This window comes from Anneissia japonica, unplaced genomic scaffold (assembly GCF_011630105.1).
Source record: "Anneissia japonica isolate Jap-2015-1 unplaced genomic scaffold, ASM1163010v1 scaffold7731_len1735946_cov199, whole genome shotgun sequence".
NCBI classification, from domain to species: Eukaryota; Metazoa; Echinodermata; class Crinoidea; order Comatulida; family Comatulidae; genus Anneissia; species Anneissia japonica.
In genome coordinates, this window is record NW_022758997.1 from 1,560,902 (window position 1) to 1,584,206 (window position 23,305).

Sequence of the window (23,305 nt, forward strand, 5' to 3'; positions counted from 1 at the left end):
GTTTTACTTTGAATATCAATGCACCAGCAAACAAACCAAGGGAATTATATTTGGCTTTAGCAAAATAAAAAAAATAAAAAAAGCCTCCCTCCCTCCCTCATCACTTTTCCTACCCAGATAGGGTGATAAACTAATAATATTTTTTATAGGGCCTAATATAGAGCCATCTATAGCTACACAGTGACTCCGAACGTAAAGAAAAAAATTAGGCCTATCTGAATTGGTGGTTTATCATTAATTGTCAATGTGATGGATAACAATATTGTTGACCAATTTATAAAGGTAGGCCTATCAGAGAAAAAAAAACCTGGCGCTGATTCCGTCCCCAATATGGATGTCCCCTAAATGAGGGATTACCCCTATGCCATGCAGTGTTCAGATTTTAAGTTCCACGTTTCACGAGAGTCGAGTCCCTTAATAAATAGCGAAGTCCCCTAAAAAGGGCGTAACCCAAAGGTAGGCCTATAGTGTATTGCGATCCTGCTTTTTACTTTACAGCAATCGAACTAAAAATGTACCGATGTTAAGAATTTCTCCCGTTTGTCTGACCAGGAGTGGCGCCGAGGAGATTGACAGTCAGACAGAATATAAAAAATATATATACTACCTTAAAGAGTGGACTTCCTTGGTTTAAAGAAATATATATGTATTGAGATACGCAAAGTTTAGAAGGTTAAAAGTTTAAAGGAGAGGACTTATATTGTGGTCATATTGGACTATGTAATATCATTAAAAACACATAACACATATCAAAATTATTAAGTTAAACTTTCTACTTCGGTGCATAAATATAACGTAATTTTGGGATATATGAGATTTACATAACATTTAAGAATGTACCGTACTGAATATAAAATAGGCCTATCTTACATTTTAATCAGCAATCTATCAGAAATACGGCGATTGGTTATACTGTAAAGCCTTCTGAACCTCCGCAGTACTAAAACTGGGATCCAACAGGCAATGAATATTCCATTTGATTTAGTGTAGATTTTGTATGATTCATATGTTATTTTTTCCACAGAAAGGTAAATGAATGCCTGAACTGATATTTTATGGGTTTTTATATTACCTTCTATACAAAAATGATTTCATAAATCATCTATTGTCCGACTGTGTGCATTGAACATTTGACGACGATGATAATGTCTCCAAATTCCCAACCGTAACTTAGGCACGGGCCTCGCTTGACACTTCACATCAAAGGGCCTGTTAATTAATCTTGCACAGCTTCCTCCTCATCATCCATCATCACCATAGGCCTAATTATTAATTGTCCATAGCAAAGTAGGAAAAAACTATGAATTTAGAGTGTATTCAATAATAGACGTCTCATGATGCACGAAGTGTATTTCAAATCATCTAGAAAACAAAAACGTTTCGAAGGAGAAGAAGCCGAAGACTCCCCCCATCCAATATCTAAAATTTGTCTTCCAGCGACAAAACAAGCTAGCTCTCTTCTCATAACCCCAATAGCAATGGTAAACTCTGGATCCGGGCTTGGAATTTAAGAGAAGTGCTTAAAAAAGGTTTTATTTACAGTATATTTATTTATAGAAAATAATGTTAAGCTACTATAACTATCAGGAATAAATATACAGATAAAAGGCATGTTTTTTGTCTTGGCTTGGTAATTTAGTAAAGAATATGTCCTAGGCAAGTGTATATGGAACATTTAGTTGATTTTCTGCAAAAGCTCACTATTTGTAGTAATTGACCTACTTGATTTGGATAAAAGGTAAGCCCACTAGACACTCAATTTCAACTGAAGAAAAAAAGCATACTAGTTTCTTAATCATGAATTTTACACTAAAGAGAAGAAGATAATGTAAATTATCATTAACGGTTCCTGAGTTACGTCAGAAAGAGAATAGGATGAGTCTAAACATACAGGTGGAATTTAGCCCTTTTTTCCTATTCAAAACCTAAATTACCTTGTGGTCTGTTAAAAAATGGTCAGATTGAAAACTGACCAACCGTACCGGTGGCTACGGCCCTGACAAAATAACATAGGCCTATCCAAAACAATTCATTCCTTAGTTAACCATGTATACAAATAGAAAAATTCAAGATAATACCAGAGGATTCGGGACCCTTGCAATGAATCCGGGAAACAGTTGCAGGGAAGACATATCTACCTCAGTGGCAAGTACATCAAGGGAAGATGGTTTTAGCTTAAACCCAAATGGGAGGCTTATCACGGAAGATGTTGCTCTGAAAACCCGAGACAGATGTCTGAAGATTGCCACATGGAACCAGGTCCCCCCGTCGGGGAGAGCTTCCTCCGCCCCCGGTCGAGGAGAAAAAGCACAATTCCTCGGGGAGAAAAAAAAATTATATGTATTTTCTACATATTAGTAGACTCTAAAATCGATTAAATAAGCCTTTGAAATCCCTAAATTGTCAAAATTTTCGGGGGCTTCGTCCCACTGGACCACTTTCAAAACCTTTAATCGAAGTTCGACCACGCCCACTTTGCTTTCGTCGAGGAAATCTGACCCCTCGTCGTGGGCATCGCCCCCCCCCCAGTCGGGGACCTCGGACCCTGTCGGGCACATCCTGGCGCCACCCCTTTGTTTCAACAAGGCAAATTGGAGAATGCGATAGGCCTACAACAAATGAAGTTTATGAACTTAAATATTATGGGTGTACCAGAAACGAGATGGAAGGAAAGTGTCGCACACAATTATTTACTCTGGTGGTGTAACCCGTAGGTTGCAATGGGGTTGCACTTATATGTCAATGATTCCGTTTGAATTCTAACATTACGTAGCAATGCATTAGAAATCTCCTTATAATAAATAACTTGATCAGCTGTAAGTTTTTTCAAATCAACAGTTTTCTTTGATTTCGAACAACTGACGTCACCATTTGCCTCGTATTGAGACACACCACAGAACGTAATAATCAAACAACATAGGGAAATGATAAGATCCTATATAATTGCTACTGAATCTAATATTGGAGACTTTTGTATGCGCTCCGTGTGTACATCATGATCCAACCACCTACAGTAGTTGTTCCCCAACATGCCTCACTGTGGTAAGTGAACGTCTGAGTATAATAACTTTGTCACTCCCATATTCTTCAATTATAGATTAAATCTTTCCAAGATATTGTATAAATTCAGAATGATTATCTTCCTACTCATGAGGCAAATATACATTCAATAGGCATGTTTTATTACCTTCGTGGTTAATTTCAATCCCTACAATTCTTGTGTCATCATACTTCATCGGTGTTACGAGCATTTAAACCTTTATTTCTATATAAGATTGCCTCTCCACCGTATTGCCTGCCAGTAATAACTGCACATACTGGACCTACCGGATACAGTCACGGACCAAAAATCACTATGTATAGATTTCATAATTGCTAATTCTTCATTAAAAAGCTAATGCTCTTGCAGACATTACATCTTTGGATAGACTTAATTCATAAATTTCTTTTGTACGTGCTTTGTAGTGTTTACGATTATTATGATACACATCTGATTAGGTTTTTGTTTGATTCTTCCATTATTAATTTCTTGTTGATATATCATATTCATTTATATCATAATTATTATAATTTTCGTAGTTAGGTCTACCATCAACCTTGCAGGCCCGTAGGCAGGATTTTCGATGAGGAGGTGGTTTTGTAACCGAAGTGGACCTTACTATGGGCGACTGCCTAGGGATCCCCGCGAGGGTGGGGCGAATCTTCTGGAAGCATTTGGAGGGCCTTTTTATAGATTTCTAAAATCCATAATTTGTAATATCCTATTTAAATTTTCATTCCTTTGAGTATTGTCTAGGGACCTACAGTAAAGCAGGAAAAATAGAGGGTCCGGTGAAGGGAGAAACTTGCTCAGACAAACTATTTGATTTTTTTTTTCTCTATTTCTTTTATAATTTTAGGGGGCTCTTCCCCCTTGAATCCTCCACTGTGAAATTATAATTTTTCATGTCCTTTACATCTGTAGGCCTACAATCACTGGAGCTGATAATTTCCAACAGATTTCGTAGCATATTATTAAAAATCAACGGGTAGAAGAGGGGGAAAATATAATGCATACTGTAGTTTTCGTGATAATTAGGAACGATTTTAGTGAAATAATAGGTTTTAAAAAGTGGACTTTTTGGTGGTCCAGGGGCAGAAGCCTGGAGGGGTTTGTGGGAAAAGCGACAAAGTAGCATTTTGAGGGTCTTACATAATAGATTTTTCAAACACATAATTCATTAATATTTCATTTAAATTTTCATTAATTTGGGTGTATTTCGAACCTGGAAAAGTAACGTTATTATGTCCTGTACATCTGCAGGCCTATAGATAACATTCTTCATACTATATAGATCAATCTGCAATCACCGGAGACGATCAATTTCTAACAAATTTCATACCACATTATTAACAATCAACGGTTAGATAAGCTAGCAAATATATAATGCAATGCATGCTATAGCATTTTGTGATAATTAGGAACGATTTTGTGAAATCATAGGTTTTAAAAAGTGGACCTTTTGGAATTTGGCCGGGGGGGGGGGTGCGTCCGACCCCCTGCCTACGGGCCTGCCTTGTTTATCATCGATTTTATGACCATAAATTAGAATTTTCTAATTATAGGACCCATGGGCCAAAAGCTGGGATCAATTATTTTATGATTAAGTGACATTTCACACATTATTTTAAAGGATGACATATCTCCCTTTGCTGGAAGCTTAAAAACTTAGGTCTTTTTTCCAATATATAGCGCATAATAAGAAAACTCTCAATGCGCAGAGTTTGAAAGGCGGTAGTAGCCTACCTGTAGATCTGTATTAGAGCCAGTTCCTCTTTATTCTTTTTATTTTTTTTGCTGATTTCCATACTTCCTTTTCCTGATTGATATTCTTATTAATTCAAGTGGATGTAGTAGCAGGCATAGGCATATTTCTTGATTTGTTATTCTTTTAAACAGTTGTTGCTTAAGACACGTTCTCAAAAGACGCCATAGGGACCACATCCCTAGTTGGTAGCGCTTTGCTACAATGTTCTGTCGATACGGACTTTGACATGCAAACGTAACATGTTGCGCTATTTTTCTCCTCTGGACCACTGCAAGTTATAACATCGGCTTTTACCATTTCTACTTCAATCAATCTGACCAATAGGCACAATTGGAATTTCAGCTAAGTTCACCGCGGCAAACTTTTCAAGGAGAGATTTGGGAACATATCAGGTTTTCTTCAACCATTGTGATGAACTTCAACAATTTTTTGTTGTAGTTTTGATACAAAAACTGCCATAATTCTTTTTCTTTCACATCAATTATGTTTTACAGATTGTGTTAAGTTATGTAAAAAAAAAACAACAATATGTACATCACATCGCAAGTAAATATACAGTCGCTTTTATTGTCCATTTTCAATCAAAACCTAACAGATTACAGTTTGATAGAATCCCTCAGCCATTAAATTACACAAAAATGCTCAATATAGCTACAATCAGTGAATAACAACAAACGAATCTCCAGTTTGGTTGTATTAATCAAATCAACTATGTTATTCAGTATTGCAAAATCAATGATTATTCTTGAAATCTGTAAATCTAGAGTGATCAAACAAAAACGGTTAATATGCATGGTATTGTATACAATAACATGTGAAATTAGAAAACACATTTGAAACATATTCAAGTGTTGATTTTACCTAAAAATCTACATCTCTGAAAGTTGGTACACAATCCATGTTAGCCTAAGTACAGTATGTATAATGTAGGTGTGTAAAATTATCTATCTAATATTTTATGTAGTTACATGATGTGAAGTTGTGTATGTAATTCATTGATGTATGTAACTATGTATGCAAATATGTATACAGCATACTTTTTGATGTTGGACTTCTTGATTTTGTTATGATATAATGGCTAAAACCTATAAAATTATAGAAAATGAGTTGGCTGTTTTTAAACCATGTGTATATTACAGAAAAATACACAGACAGGACACATCCTAGATTAAACCATCCACACAAGAACAGAACCGTAACTATAAACGTTGGTCCTTACACATATACACGCATTTTAAACCAACTAGGCCTTAAGGCACCATGGTACTGTCTATAGTCATTTATGACAAATTAGTCAAAATAATAGTAAAAAATTAGATTGGTAAACAAAACAAATCCCTCTAAATAAAAAAAAAACTAACAAAAATAATAAATTTAATCAGTCAATATACTGACTAACTATACATTAACTAAGAAAAAAGCAAATATTCAAATTTATTTCGAAAGCAAAACTACATCATTACAAAATGTATATACTTATTTTATATATTTTTTCACAATTAAAGCCTTAATTCTTGGCTGAACAAATTAAAACTACTCTTTAGATTTATTCAAGTATTTAAATTCCTACCGACAGTCTAGCAGTATTTTACTGCATTCAAATTTCAAAACATCAACATTCACCACATTTCCCTGCAATGCATAAATTACACGCTTGACTGCACAACAATTTACAAGGATAAAGGAATGTCAATTATTATATATATATTGGTTTATCATGTCCAATTGGTTACACAAGAGGGAAAAAATACAATATCTTCCATCAAAAATACAATGCAGATACTCTTTAAAAATACTTCACAAGGACAATAATTAATGGTTATGTTTGCAGAAAGTTTGATTTGGTGTGATTTAAAGGTGATAAGTAGTTGTGCATATATACCTATAGAGGGCAGTTTTGCTCCACCTAGAAATATGTAAATATTTTTTCTTAAACTATTCTTCAATATTTGAAAGATGATCAGTTAGCTGTTGGAAGGCAACATCATTTTTTAATCATGAGACAAAAAATTGATCAAATTTTACCTCACACCTGCTACAATTTGACAACTTCAGATAATTTTTTTTAACCATTTGTATAAATGAATTTTTTATGAAAGAATGATTATCCAAATGTTGGGATTGTAAATTGGAAAAAAATAAAAAAAAATAAAAAAAATGACCCAGATATTTAAATGCATATTATGAAAGTTTCTTTAAAATCCCAATGCCTTTAAAGCACATTTGTATATTACTGTATTACAAATACTGCCTTAACATACAGCAATTACTAATTTTCTTCTTATCATTGTTTGTACAAAATTACAATTTTAAGCATTTCAATGAGACAGAATAGGAGAAACAAAAATCAGCCTATCTTTTAGAGCAATAACTAAATGAAAATTATAAAACTTGAAACTCAGAACCAGCCATTATGATTATATATATTACAAAGAATGGTATGTTTACAAATTATTTGAGCTTTTTCGGACATGATCTTGCGTAGATGCTTGTATATTTTACTTTTTTTTCAACATCCCAGAATGCTCTGTTTCATTGAAATTTTAAACTATCCAAACAGCTTCCATCCCTATTTTACTGTACCATATCTTCCATCTGAACTTCAAGTTAACAGAGTCAATAAACCACCGAGGAACCCTATTAAAAGTTAAATAAAAGAGAGAACTTGAGTTAAACACATACTTTCATTATAATTGATTATATTACAATATTATATATAACAATTAAATGAGAATAGGTGACATTGAAATAGCAAAATATATGTGGTCCCGACCGATTTCAACATTTAAGAAATTTACTAGAATTCCAGACATACACCCTCTATCATGTAAAATAGGAAAATGAAAAAAAAAAGTATATCTCTGTCTTTGGCGGTCAACAGGTGGGATTTAAAAAATTGACATCTCCGTCTTAAGAAAGCTCATTAACCAAATTCATGGATTCATAGAGCCAGCTTGGGAAGACAGAATATTTAAAATTAATTTAAAAAAAGCAATATTATAAGTGTGAGAGTGCCATTTCTGGCCATCTAAATGTGCCATAATTATAAGTTGTCATACCTCAGCCTTAACCATGATGGGGTTAAGGTGGTCTACACCCCCATTTGCAAAAGTCCCTCCCTAGGCCCTCTATTTCAAATTCCTGGATCTGCCACTGCAGATCTCCAGGAAATGACTTCCTCCAACTTGAGACCCTGCCAGCATACTGTAAAGGCCCTAACTTTTTCAAAATTTAGATAAAGTACTTTTCGGTCTTCTATTTTCGTGATGTAACATATTCCTAAAAATAAACTGTGCGTTAACTTGTAACTTTCAAAATTACGAATATTAACAGAAATTGTACCGTTAATCAGACCGAGTACTGTACCGTACTCGCGCAAATAAGCAACTGGGCGCTTAAAATATTTTTTTGCACTTTCTGAAGGGTGTTTATTTAAACGGGGAGAACATGGCTAATGACAAGAATGCTGTTAATATTTACATAACAGCAGAATAGCAGATTCAATGAGTGGTGGTGGGTAGTGGTTAGCTTGTTGGCCATCAGCCGATTGAGATTAGCAGGATGGCAGGATCATTGCAGGTTTTCTTGAAAACTCAGATGAGAATGTGCTAAAGGTGCAAATAGTCGGAAACAGAAAAAGAGGAGTTGGACTAGGCCTAGACAAATATGCAAGAAGAGGAAAGTTGGAAATATACTGTCTGTCCTGGGATCAGTGCTCTCATCTGTCCAAGAGAAATATCCTCATTTTGATACTGACTTAAGAAGAATGTGATTCCACTCTGCAACTCAGATCATGCCAACAACCACAGTCCTAGGATTGATTGGATTATTGACTTGCTAAAAAGAAAATCTTATGATATTATTGAGGGGGTGCTTAAGGAAATTTTCACGTTAGGAGGGGCTCTTATTCGAGAAGGGCGCTTATTCGCATGAGTACGGTAGTTAAGCACAGGCTAGTTGTACTATGACCGCTAGGCCTAAATATAATTGTTCTCTAGTTTTATCAATATCATAATATCCTTCATTACACTTACATAATCTTTTAAAATGAGAAATGTAATTATTTCCTTTATAAACACTTACATTATTCATTGTATTAAATACACAAATTCTGGGTTGCAATTTGTATTTCTGTTTGTCACACATGTGGAGTACACACTTTGCTAGACATAAACTAAATTTGATCCCAATGCAGTTACAGTACATGCAATCTTCCCATTTCCAATGACAGACCATTAATTAACAATCAAAAGAAGGTTTTTGTTTAAGTGGTATAGAGGTAAGGAATTTTAAATAACAACCAGTAAACATTTTGAAAACTACAGTATGGCTAGTCAATGCAGGAAAAGGCCTAGCTGAATGCCTATTATTGAATGTTGGGATCTCAAAAAGTGACCTGAGAAATTTATATTCCCAATCCAACTAGCGATAACCTTCAGGGAACTTCTTTTCAAAATTCAGGAGATAATACACTTCTTTGACTTCCTAAGTTATATTAAGAAAATCATATTTTACTAGTTTCACAATACTTCAAACCAAAAACGCACTAAAGTCTTTCCAAATTCCACACAACCTTTACTTATCGATTGTCTAGTTACCATGAAAACAAGAAATATTATGGGCACACGATTAAAAGGGCTTTACAGTACTTCATTATCAATAATTATAACATGCCATATATTCTAACAAATTTCTGAAAAGTGATCATATACATCTAGTGTAGTAGGGTGCAGTGGAAGATCTAGAATTTTCCAATTGAGCTATGTGGAGAGGTGGGGAACCACAGCAGTGGTATAAAAAAGTGTGGGAGGCCTATTGCAACTTTTTGCAATTACCCCTGGGGTGGCCTTTCTTGACAAACATGGTTGACAATGAGGCACGATACAGTATACTATTTGGCTGGAAATGACACTCTCAGGTTTTCATCCTGAAAACTTGTTCAAAGTAACAACCTATGTTAAAAACAACAAAATTCTGACTACTACTTTGCATTCTTTAGACCTTACCTTTTGGAAGGAAAGATTTTTTTTGTAATTTTTGCAGTCTACATGTTCTCAAATTCATCGATTCTGTCCTTAGTGTTTCCCGCTCTAATCTGTTTAAGTGTCTTGTATTTATCACGCCCTGCACGAACATTTTGTTGATGAAGTTTATCTGTGTTAGTCACCTTGTCTTCGTCTTTGGCGTTTTCCAATTCTGAGCCCAATTGCTGATGGCAAAAAAAATTAAGATTGACCATAAGAAAACTGAGACATCAACTGCTGCAGTGGTTTAAGCTGAGTAAGGGTATCTTTTTGTTATTAGATGCATAATTGTATAACACAATTGTAAAGTTGCAGCTCCTGTTCACTTCATTAATTTGGTATTGTAATTTTTATAATTTAATATATTTAGTTGACAATCAATGAACAAAGTGTTAAACATTGTGCAAAGAAAGCAAATTGCTATGGTGCATTATGTTTTAATCCGTATGCTGGAAAAAAAAAAAAAAAAAAAAATTATGAGAAAAACTTCATAAATATAAGAAAAATTTAAAAACTAAAATATCATTTACCGAATCAAGAAGTTGAGAAAAAAAAAAAACAAAAACAAACAGTGCTCTCTTCACTCTCAAATTTACAACCCCACTCATCATTGTATTCAAATTATAAACATCCTCAAACTTCCATGCTGTACAGGCTTGTTTTTTTTTTTATAACCAAAAAAAAACAAACTATGGGTCACGACCCAAATACGGGTTGCCAAAAACATTTCTGAGGGTTGCAAGACTATTTCTGAATTTTAAAAAAAAAGAGACTTTGACAACACTTTGATAAAGTGCATTTCGAAAAATAGTGGAAAATACTTCATTGTCCTACAAAGAACTCCATAGATACTGCCACACGTAGCTACGAAGGTGAAAGCTCTAAATTAATTGTCAATCAAGGAATCTACTCTGATGTTTGCACTGTTGCCAATGTCACCAGGGACTGAAAAGATCATTAAAATTTGTTAATGCATCAAGGAACATATAGCTCACATTAATAACACGATGTACCAGTAAATAAATAATGAGTTGCTTCTTTGTTTTTTTAGTTTGTTTCAGCCTTTTTGCGACCAGGTAGGGACGTACAAGCTTCATTTTTCAATTATGGTTTACCCAGACTACCCCGTCTGTCGACCGTGCGACGCGTTTTTAACTAATTGCGAAGCACTTCCACAAATGCACCACAATTATTTGCCTAGAATTACCGGCTCAGTCTTCAGCAAGGCCTGGCTGTAAAAACTAAGAGGCTTGGTGCAGAAAAAGTCCCGAAAATTGTTTTAAAAAGTCAAAATCAAGTTGTTATTGGGCCAATTCTACAATTCAGCGATCTAAAACCTAGAAATAACACGATAGAAAAGTCCATAAAACATATCTATTATTTAGTAAGAATTAAAACAATATCTTGTTAAAAGGAAGAATGCCTGCGATTACAATAGTTTGGTTTTTATCAAAGGTAAATTTAGGTAGACTCTAGCGTGATAGACCACGCTGCTTCACTGTCATCAGTGTCGGTTCGTACTAGGCCTGACCACACCCGTCACCAGGACAGCTGGGCTTTGGTAGTGGAAAGTGAAACCTGATCTAGTTTACAAATTTTTCAATTGACGAATACCTCTTTGTACCAAGGGGTACGTACGTAAAATGGGCGTCTTTTATTAGATTAGACAGCGAGGATGAGCCAGTATTTTACTTAAAATTAAATTATTTTTATTGTAGTGTAGAAAAATACTTATACTTAGCCAAGGTCGACGGCTTGTGGGCCTAAGTAATAAACACATAATATGACAATATCATTTTGGTATGACAATATATGCCTTGGGTAGCCACAAAATGTGCATTCTAAAAGTGGGTCGCCACCTATAAAAGGTTGAGAAGCAGGGTTGTAAAGCATCTTGTGAGTATGTTTGTTTGTCTAGTGAGTGAGGTTGCTACTTACACAGTAATTAAGTTTGCTAATGGTAATCCTTGACTCATTTGGCGAAATTAAGATTAAAAAAAAAACCCCCAAGACAACATTCAAACCCAAACACCTATAGTCAAAACAACCACAGACAACAGGGAAAATATTGCATCAATCACTTTTAACTGTTAAATCACTTACTTTCAACTGTTCTTTGAACCGCTTATTCTTTTCTGCCTCTGTAATACGATCCTCCTCAGATCGATCGTTAGTTAATTTGGTATCAGTGGACAGATCGCTGGTGTCATTCTCAGATTCTTGTACATGAGATTGCGGAGGAGTGGCAATCACCTGTAGATACTCCTGCTGCTGCTTTTCAGCACGTTCTTGTGCTTCTTGAAGCTATAAAACATAGAGGTTTAAAAAACATTAAATCACAAAGACATGAAACACAAAAATGACATGAATAAATGAATGAATTGACAGTATCTAGTGACCCCACTTTAATAACAATAACAATCACTTACAGAGGTTGTTTCTATTCATTGGCATCATTGTGGAAATGGCTATAATAATAATAGTCAGATATTATCGGAAAGAGATTATCTTCTATTTGTAAACAGTATATAATACGATGTGTCTAGACGTATGGTACTGTACACTATAGGGTTTGGAATTAGCTAGGGGCACTTATCATTACCGAGATAGTATATGGTTACATATTCCTAGCGTAACCGCCCTTTTTTACACCTTTTCCCCCAGATTTAAGATAATCAAAAATTTGTATCTCATTCACTGTTTTCACCAAGTTTTTCATCAAACAAATTTCTTCTGTCAAACAATTATTTTTCTCCTGTGTCTGATTTTAAAAGGTTATTTTAAGATTATGTTATTTATTGGCCCTCTTCTGCTAAACTTATGTATCAATAATCTTTTCGTGTGGCAACACTGAAGTATTTTTGGTACGTTACTTTCAGGAAAGAAACATGAGAAATATATTTCTGTGAACGGCGGTAAATTACTCTCAGGAAACAAAATGAGAGATCTGTGAACGGCTCTGGCAAAACCCACTGTTTGTAGGAAAAATCCGAAATTAAGTTTTTGGTATTTTAAATTTCTGCATGCATTCTTTACACCAATGTTTATTTGATGGAAATATGGAGATGGAGTATTGGCAAGTATTAGCTATTACGGTTTTGAGAAAGCAGCTTCAAAATTTCGAAAATCAGTTAGTTTAATTAGTAATTTTAAAATGATTTTAACATACTTTCATTTAGATTTAATAATTAATATTTTGAAAAAACTGCAAAAAACTGAAATTGTTCGAAATTCTGATTTTTGGGTGCTAAATGGAAGGTTTTGCCACAGCTGGTGACATATACATTAAGTCTGTCATACTTGTTGTTGAAGAGCAATAGCTTCAGCGGCCAGTCTTTCTTTCTCTTCTTGTGCTGCCATCTGCTGCTCTTTCATTTCTCTAGCTAGGGCAGCTAACTCATCCTTGCTTTTAACCTCTTGTAACATCTGTTCTTCAATACGTTTCTTCTCTTCTTCTGCTTTCTGGCTTTGTTCCTCAAGCAAGGCTTTCTGTTCTTGCATCCTCTTCTGCTGCTCTGCCAAGTCCTGGGCCTCCTTCTCTGAGGTCAGCAAAGCTGTTGGCAGAAATATAACATGGAATTAGATGGTTTTAAATAGATAAATAGAAATATTGATGGGGAAAAATCAAATCAAAAGACTTGATGCTTTACTTTTTTTTTTTTATCTTTCCACCCCTTTATTCCTTTTCTGGAAAGCACAAAAGGCGAACTAGTTTTTACACAAGCAGTTCTACACATTTATAATAGCGGATGATGGGATGGGTAGAGAACCCAAGTATTTTTCCCCTAGAAGCCAAGATATGTTTTGTGATTTGAATTGTTCACTGCTGTGGAACTTTACACTTCTAAATTCTAAATGCATGTACACCAAATCTCATCAATCACATTATAACACAATTTTAATATCTTAATAATTCTTCTTTTTTCCCCCATCCCCCTCCTCCCAAGTCCAAGACAACATGTGCCCCTGTCAGTATGTCATCCTTATTAATATTGATTCTAACATACCTTCTTGTGCTTTCTTAGCCTCCATTTCATACTTCTGTAGCTGGGCTTCCAGTTCTTTCTTTCCTCTCTCAGCATCTTCACGTGCCTGCTTTTCACGGTGCAACTGGGTTCTTAAAAAGCAGACATAAATATGGAATACCAATTATCTCAAATTTAAGTTGTTTTCCTTTTAACATATTAACTCAATCTTCATGCTATTTTAAAAAAACCTTATTTAATTTATATAAATCATTTAAAATCTTCATCAAAATCATAAATCTTCATGCCACATTGGATTCTCATATTTGATGTAAATAGATTAACTTTACAAGCATTACTAGATTACTCAACTATATTTTGAGTTGAGTTTACAGTAGATGAAATGATATGTAGCAAAGACAAGCCAAACCAGTCACTTGTCGCAAAAACGATTTTTAAGCAGTAAAATAAGAGCTACAAAATGATAAAAAAATCATTCAAATCCGACACTTCCTTATGAAGTTACAAGCGTTTAAACATACAGGAGCTCTGTTTTTTGAATAGTGACTGGTTTGGCTTATCTTTGCCACATATAAATTTGAGGTAAAAACCAATAAAGTAAAGTAGGCCAGAATTTTTTAAAAGGTCATATCAAAAAAACATTTTTTGAAGTACAATCAATCTTCAAATGTAAATAAATTTAGTCAATCATAAATCTTCATGCTTTTTTAAAAGCCATATTTAATTCAACATTCATTTCGACATATATTTGAGGTAAAAAAAAACAATGCATTGGTAAAGTAGGTCATAATTTTTTAAAAGGTCATATCAAAATAACATTCTTTAAAGTACCGTACTCGCATGAATAAGCGCCCCCTCCTAATTTGCACACCTCAAACAATATCATGAAATATTTTTTAGCAAATAATTTCTAGCTAATAATCCAATCAAACCTGGGACTGTGGTTGGCATGATTTGAGCTGCGGAGTGAATTCACATTTTCTTCTTTCTTATGTCCTACTTCTATTTTTCTTTTCCCGACAATTTGCAACTTTAGAACGCTCTCACCTGAGTTTGCAAGAAACCCTACAATGATACTGCTAATTTCATTTATGCAAATGGCCAACAAACTTACCAACTCCACCATTACCACTAATTTCATCTGCTGTTGTGTAAATATTTCCTTACAGCATTCTTGTCATGAGCCATGCTCTCTGGACGATTATCTCTTCTGCACCAGAATCATTCGTTTATCTTTGGTTTCTAAATGTCCTTATATAGTCTTTTTTCATTCAAAAAGCGCCCTTCTAAGTTCTCATAAGAACCCCCTCAATTTTCATGTATTCCCATAAGCGCCCCATCAATTTCCAATCTGTTTTCATAAGCGCCCCTCAAAAAGCGCAAAAAATTATTTAAGCATTTGGGCGCTTATTTGCTTGAGTATGGTACAATCAAGATTAAAATGTAAATAAATTTATTAACTATTAGTATCGTAAATTGTTCCTTTAAACAAAAGGCACATACCTCTCTGCCAATTTAGCATGTTTTTCTTCTCGGGCTTGGGCTTTCATCTGTTGTACTTCAATTGTATCGGGTTTTCGTCGGCGCATGTACAGTTCATGGTTGCCCATACACAGGGCTAGGATGCGCTTGTTAATACGCAGTCGAGGTGCGTAGAATATGAAGTCCTATAAAAATTAAAAGTTATATTCTTTTTATACATTTCCAATGGTGATAACCAAGTTTTTTGTATTTATTTCAAGGAACTTTTGTGACTATACACCCTTATGTCAACAGCCACTAGGACATATTCTTAATAGGGTTGAGTTATCTGTGTAGTCGCTGATGACTTGACCAGTTGGAGTTTAATGTCATAACCAGTGCTACTAGCTTTAAACTATGCTTAACTATTGTTGGTAAAATACTTACTGGAGCCTTTTTGTCAATTGGTTTGATAACAAATTTCTTATCATTAAAGGAGATATTTCTGATCTCGCTCCATGGAAATCCAATCTTGGGAGTCAACTTGTCGTTCTGTTCATACACATTGAGACCAAGAGCATCGACACCCAACCACAGAACTGTGCCTCTCTTGTTTTTTATGTCAAAGTAGTTGACACCGTACATCTCTAGATCCTGAGCTATCTTCAGGTACTCCAGCATTGCATCCTCTCTATAAAAAGCACAAAGTTATTTGTATTTATAAAAATTTGAATATGTAAGAACTGTAGGAATTAAAAAAAAAAAAATGAATTGCATAATGTGCTGAAAAATTTACTGAACAACCCAAGCTTAATATTCAAGACGTATTCAAAAAGAATTAATAAAACTAATAGTATGTAAAAACTCCAAGAATGACATATTATGGATGATATACTTATCCTAGGAAAGAAATTTAAAAAAAATTAAAATATGATATAAAATCAGTTTTGGTTTCTCAAACATGAGATTCATTTTGCAACATACCGAAGCTGGCCCTTGTGTTCCTTGTACCAGTTGGTTATCCTCTCCTCCCATTGGTCCTTAGACATCTGATGTTGGTCTATTACTCTGTAATATTAACAATACACATGAATATTACTATTTTTATTACTTTGTTTCATTTTAATCTTACCTAGTAATCATTAAGATAGCTATATAATTATGTTCTGTAATTCTATTATAGACTTTAATCACCTGTTATGCACTGTAATGTTGTTAAATGATGTTGTAATGAATTAAAAACAAAACAAACAATATCATTACAATTCAGGAAGTGGTTTTTTCAGATAAAACACTTTCGATAGTTTACAATGTATTTTTTAAACAACACTTAGTCACCAGAATTTTTAAAGATACTGTTTATACTAAATACAGACAATTTTAGAGCTATAATCACAATGATGAGACTTATAAATAATTCTTGTGAGGAAACCTGATCATAATAATATAATGATTTACAGTCAGATACATTTCCTACTTTTCATTTAACTTTTTGATCTTACCTTTCTGATTCAGGGACCATGTGCAATAAGGATATTTTTTTTACAACATATAGGCGTTATAGAGGAATTTGACACATATGAGCTGATCCCTTAGAGATTCAATAAACTTACATTGTAATACTACACAAAAGCATTGTGAAGGGAGAAGGCAGTATGCCTTAGGATTTATTGTAAGTGAAATACTATAATACAGTATATATTACTAGTATGCAAATATATTATTAAAATTTTCAACGTAAATATCATAATATTACATTCTAGGTTATCAATCTGTATGAAAATGTTGAAATTTTGTAAAAAAAAAATTAAAAAAAAGACTTATTTAAATTTTATCTGCAACTTTCACTCTTTTCATGATTATTTTGTTAAATTAATTTATTATTAAGTTTATTCATTTATATTTTTATTGTACATGTTAACTGACTTCTCAAGTTTGTAAATAAGCATTTCCGTAACTAAGTCATCAGATTTCCGTAGTTAAACAAAAAAATTGCAGTAGCACCACCTAATAATAATTATATATTTTTCAAAAATTGGCCTGATTACACATTAAAAAATTCTGGAAAAAAAACAAAAACAAAAAAAACAATGCTCACCTCTGTGGTAGCAATCTGTCATTTGCAAGGAATCCTGGTGGATGATTGGATAAATTGTAGTCGCTATATTTGGCCTGAACTGCGTATGACGCCAACAGAACAGAGGTTTCTGGTGGACAGTAGATCTCGTCGTTCAGAATCGCCTCTTTGATTTGAAGGAAGAACAAACGCTGAAAAGGACACAATAAATGTTATGTCTAAAATTTATAAAATTGAACACACTCTATACAGCAACACCACACGGCATTAAATTTTTGGTAGTTTAGCCGCACGACCTTAACCTTAACGTCATAATTTATTCATCTTGCGGAGTACATTAATTTCAGGATTTTACGTGCTCGATGTACGCTAGTTACGGGTTTGCGCATGCATATTACGATTTGTTTACACAAGGGGAGGAGCTACCGAGTTGAATATTTGGTACTAAAGTTAAAGTTAAGGTAAACATCGTGCGTCGAAAACTACCTATTATTAAATTAATAGTTCCGAACTCTATTCAATTTCTAATAGGGCACCCCCTTCCTCGTGGTATTAGTACCCATCATGCTCCTCTGGGAGGGGAAAATAGACACAAAAACAAAAAGACAATCTGGTGAAAGTATTTTCAATTCAAACTCTATGGTTAGAATCTGTGCAAAAAGAATTACTGTACATGGGAAACAGTACAACAATGACTGAATTTAGAAAAGGAAAAACTAGAAAGTGCGCAGACCAGGATAGAAGATAAGCTGTTCACATTTTAGGAGTTTAAATTACAGGCCATATTATTCTCACACCACACCATACCAGATATTAAATATCAAATTCTTTGCTTTGAGTATTCATTAGAAGAGGAAGTACCTGATGAGAATAATTGCCAGCCTACAAGGAACTAAAGCTTTACAAAATAAATTTCACCTAATACACTAATTAAGTCTACCTCAATGCTTTAATCTACTTATAATAAAACATGGTACTCTACTTGCCAGAAAAAATTACAACTTAGTCACCCATGAAACATTGGTGATTAGTTATAGAAAGAATGGAAATAGTAGGTCTTTAGATAATCCTACATCAAAAAATTCCCCCAGATACTTGGAATGATGTACAGTAATGTTATTGTCAGTACAACTGTAGACCCACACTGTATTCACATTTGTGTTTTTAAGACTCATACAGTGAAATGCATCTCCAGAACCTACGTAGTCAGTGGAAACACTTAGGTAATAGTAGGATACAGTCCAAATTGTGAGGGATATTAAATACTAACTACAGTTAACACTTTGACTTCACAGCATGTTCCAAACTATAATAATAATAAGCATTCTTTTATTAAGATGGGGCTTACCATGCCAAAACCAGCATAAGTCACAAAAACAATAAAATTGACTTTTTATTACAGTATTCTCCACAATCTAAGCATACAAAATGAAAGGTCATTTATTGGAATCGACTTAATATTGCCAAAGTTATAAGTAGAAGTATTATGGATTCTCTGTACTAATACAATATTGACTGCTAATACCACTGCCAATTTGCTATTACTACTCAGTTGAAGATTTACTGACAGTACGCTGGATTTGGGATGACACGCCTCATATGATTGAGGTTCCTCTCCATTACAGTAATGTTGAGAAAAAAGTTGACACCTTTGGGATTTGAACCCAAGACTTACCAACTGTCGCTAGGTTGCTCTACTAGCTCAGCTCCTCGTGGAGCTATGCATGTGCTTGATCTAATGACATGAGTAATTATGTGAAGTGCAGAGGCTGAATGGCATCACAGAGTTTGTGGGCCCTGGCAGTGACTGTTATTGGGGGCCCTAATAAGCGAGCAAAGCTCGGGGCCCAGGGGTGAAGGCCCTGGTGAGGGTCTGAGGGGGCTTCCCCCCTCGCGCTCAGAGCTTATGGCATTTGTGAACTGTTAACTGCATTGTCAAAGAACATAGCCTTGGTCCATGATTGATGAAATGTTTCAGACAATTTTATGACAAAACCAACATAGATTACATAGGCCAACTTCTGGAACTGGTATACATGTAGGCCTACAGTAGGCCTACCTATAGTATGAAGGTGTATTACAGAGAATATTTTAGTGAGAAACGTACAAAAGAATGATAAGGAATATGACTGGCTGAATAATTTTCAAACCACTGTCGGTAAATAAAAAAAACCCCCATGCTTGTGTCACGCATCACATTGATCAAATGTGGTTCGCAAGACAAACCGCAACCCAAACAAGAAACTGCAGCGATCATTTACAGAAGCCCTGAGATAATGCAGTTTCTGTATGATTATGCCAGGCCAGTGTATTTTAAATGTTTAAAACTTGTCGGGGCCACATTGAATGAAACTATGGTATTATAGTTTATATTATGTTTTTTTAAACTACAATGTCAGGGCTCCTATATATATATATATAAATACATATATTTATCAGGGGTTTCCCTTAAGGTTCTTTTTAACTAGCCAAGTGGACCAGTAAATTAATACTTTTACTGGTCCTCAATCCCTTTCACTAGCCACTATCTTGCCAACTTCGGAAGGCCCAAATACCATATCTGTCTCTTATACACATCTAGATGTGTATAAGAGACAGGATTCAGGGACCATGTGCAATAAGGATATTTTTTTTACAACATATAGGCGTTATAGAGGAATTTGACACATATGAGCTGATCCCTTAGAGATTCAATAAACTTACATTGTAATACCTGTCTCTTATACACATCTAGATGTGTATAAGAGACAGGTGCTATCCCTTCACATTGTTAATGTACTGAGACACGGTATACTAATTAAGAGATAATGAATTGGTCAACACAATAAAACACTTTTCCATTAATTTTCTCCCAACACTACTGTAATATTTGTATAGTACCTGTTGTTTAGCTGTAGTGCACAGCAAATTGTATTACTGTACCAATAAAATGAATGCTTTTATATTGTTTTTACGTGCATTTTCGGTCTGACATTTTTTTTTCTAAACTGTAAACAACACACATTCTTCGTGGTCACGACGATGCGACTTGTTGTAAATATCAGGTCGCGCCTCCTAAACTCTTCCCGCTAATTGGTTAATTTTTTTCGTGGGGTCATGTTGCTGGGCAAAAATCCCATGTGCTTGGCTGTGGTGACGTCAGATCGCCCAAAGTTTCAAAGTGCGTGACAGCTTGCTAACAGGAACAAGCTTAGCGTAAACCGATACATTTTTACTTAAACAAATTTATTAAAATGAATAAGAAACACTCGTGGTTTTGTTTTAGAGTAAAATCTAAAAATAAATTTAACAAATTAAAATTTCATTATCTGCAAATTCCTTCCGTAATTAGCAATGTTTTTGGGGAATGTGAGTGTAATTTACATGTAGACTGATATATGAATCTAATGACATACCAAATCCGAATTAAACGTCTACTGAAAAAGAGCCGTCGTAAAAACAATTGCTTTGAGTTCCTTTTTCATTTCAGGTTGATTACAGTCGATTTTTAAGTATTCATAGCCGATAATGCACTTTATTAAAACAATGGGAGGCGTAACTTTGGCTTTATCCAACTCCCTGCTTTATCTAAAATTTTACTGGAGTGTCGTTTTAATTAATAGATAATCTCCATGGCAATGCTATTGGGACTGTACGAACGGTTCATTTACAGGGTGTGATTATTGAGTTATTTCGTCTGGAAATCGTTGCGTTGTTTATTAACTTTTTGTCCCACGTTGCATTGTGGGATGGATACATGACATGGATGTTTTAACTTCACACGGTGTTCACACAGACGGAAATCAACTTCTCCTTGTCGCTATAACATGCGGAGAAGGTGATTTCCCTCTGTACGTCTAGCCATGGATTCCTCTATGGTCTAGGCTAGTGCGTGATGTTCATCGGTTCGCCTTGAATGACTGAGACCGAGGCTGTTCGTAGCGGACATTAACATGACAATAAACAGAAAATAGCGATCTTGTTGACATCTGTGTGAAACATTTTGTAAAGACATCGTTAAGAGGTGAATGATTAAAGCTTTAGGTATTTCGTCATTCTTTCATTGACATTTTAACTGGTCACGCGGACTTGTTATTGGGATAATTAACAGGTCCGCCATGCATTTTACTAGCCATTGGCCGGCGGACCAGCGTTATTTCGAACCCTGTTTATATATATAAATCATTTGTTACCTGTGTAACCTCTTGTATTAGCTCCTCTGACACATCTTCAGGGTAAAACTTGGCTCTAAATTTAAACTGCAAAGGAGATTCTTTTCTCACATCTTGTGACATCACCTGTAATAATATTAAGAATCAAGAGTCAAATTACATTGCACCTAATATTTATCAACCAGATTTAGTTGTGACTCTCTTCATTAGCAATTAAGAATACTAAGTATTACCTACATAATATTTTGCAGTGCATACGCTGAAAGTTAATGATACTTCAGTCATTTAACATACGGATAGAATACAGTGAAAAATTTAAGAATCATGATGTTTTTCAAGTAACATTCATATCTTCAATATTTGTATTCAGAGTCAGTGTTCTATTGATAGGCCTATTGTTCATAATATGAGACCGGTTCTAGGAAACCAGCTGTTCGTAGGAAAAATATAAAAAAGACTTTTTTAGTAATTTGGTATTCTGCCTGAATTCTTTAAAACAGTGTTTATTTTTTGATGGAAATTGAATGAATATAGCAATGTCTAGGTCTACAATATTCCGAACCATAAAAACAACCAAAACTAGATAAGGGATCAATAAAAAAAAAGTGCATTAAATACAAGATATACAGTAATTACTCTTTATGGCTTTTAAAAGGCAATAAATTTATAGAAGAAATGTTGGGAAAAATGTATCCTTAATAACAGAAACATACTCATACTAATTTGGGTCAATAAAAAGTGCTTTTATAATCATATATATTTTTTTATAACATACTCTTTAGAAAGTTTTCAAAGGTTTCTAATATTAATATGCAATAAGAGATTAGTGTCATGGGATAATTTCCCGAAACAAAAAGGTTTGACAATTTTAACGTTGTACATTGACCAGGGAGGCATGCAGACATTTAAATAGGAATTTGCTCTCGAGTCCACATGCCTGAATGTGCACTAAACAAAATAAATGTCTATTGTACAGTACAATTATTTACAAGAAACACGTCGCTATGCAGCAATCATTCATCATTCCGGCTCTCCCGGCCCTGCCCTCAAGGAGGCAGAGAACAAGGAAACTTTCGCCAGGGTCTTCAGCCCTTTTTGTTAAGCCACTGGTGGCGGTCTTACTGTACAGAAATTAATTCATCACTGTATTGAATGAAAGGCCTGATCAACATTCAATAGAGGCTATTAAAACCTAATTATGAATTAATCATTTCTAAAAAAAAAAATTAAATATTACAGATAGTTGTTTTATTTTATTTTTTATTTTTATTCTAAAATCAAATCTGCTGTTATTGAAATTGTAATTCAGATCAACATGCATATAATTTTAGTACTATTAAGGTTTTTATACAGAAAGAACAATTTGTAAAAAAAAGTCAGAAATTAAAATCAGTAAATTTTAATTTTTAATAGAAAATTTTAATAGAAAATTATAGCTGCTTGTCTTGTGCAGCAACACATGTTGTATATGGATCTAATGGTTTAGGTTTTGAAATCCATGATTATAACAGGTTACTCAAATCACACGTCAGCAAAGTGTAAGCCGGTGTATTCAGCTTGCCATATGAACCGTATACAGCCACAAAAACCAGACAAGGTCAGCATTGGACTTGGCTCGGCTCTATTTGACTATAATACTGAAACACTTTTAAACACAGCTTAAGAGAAAAACTGGGCCAAATCAAGCATTAAATTATGTACCGCTTTAGATTACTATGGATAGAGCCAATAAGAGTTTTACAGTAGGATAATTTGATGTTTTATTGGTTTTTTATAAAAACTAAATTTATACTTATCT

At 34.3% G+C, this 23,305-nt stretch overlaps 1 protein-coding gene across 2 annotated transcripts in view; it reads right to left on the reverse strand.

Moving 5' to 3' along the window:
* Window positions 1-5,355: 5,355 nt before the first annotated feature.
* Window positions 5,356-23,305, reverse strand: part of LOC117125487 (radixin-like) — a 42,488-nt gene continuing 24,538 nt past the window's right edge. For both annotated transcript variants that reach the window (XM_033271983.1, XM_033271984.1), the window contains exons 5-14: window positions 21,529-21,633; window positions 17,378-17,547; window positions 16,264-16,347; window positions 15,727-15,970; window positions 15,322-15,485; window positions 13,840-13,949; window positions 13,133-13,386; window positions 11,936-12,136; window positions 9,815-10,017; window positions 5,356-7,445 (exon numbers count right to left, since the gene is read on the reverse strand). In XM_033271983.1, the coding sequence (XP_033127874.1) occupies window positions 9,853-10,017; window positions 11,936-12,136; window positions 13,133-13,386; window positions 13,840-13,949; window positions 15,322-15,485; window positions 15,727-15,970; window positions 16,264-16,347; window positions 17,378-17,547; window positions 21,529-21,633 (1,497 nt within the window). In that variant the 3' untranslated portion in view covers window positions 5,356-7,445; window positions 9,815-9,852. The remainder of the gene's footprint in view (window positions 7,446-9,814; window positions 10,018-11,935; window positions 12,137-13,132; window positions 13,387-13,839; window positions 13,950-15,321; window positions 15,486-15,726; window positions 15,971-16,263; window positions 16,348-17,377; window positions 17,548-21,528; window positions 21,634-23,305) is intronic.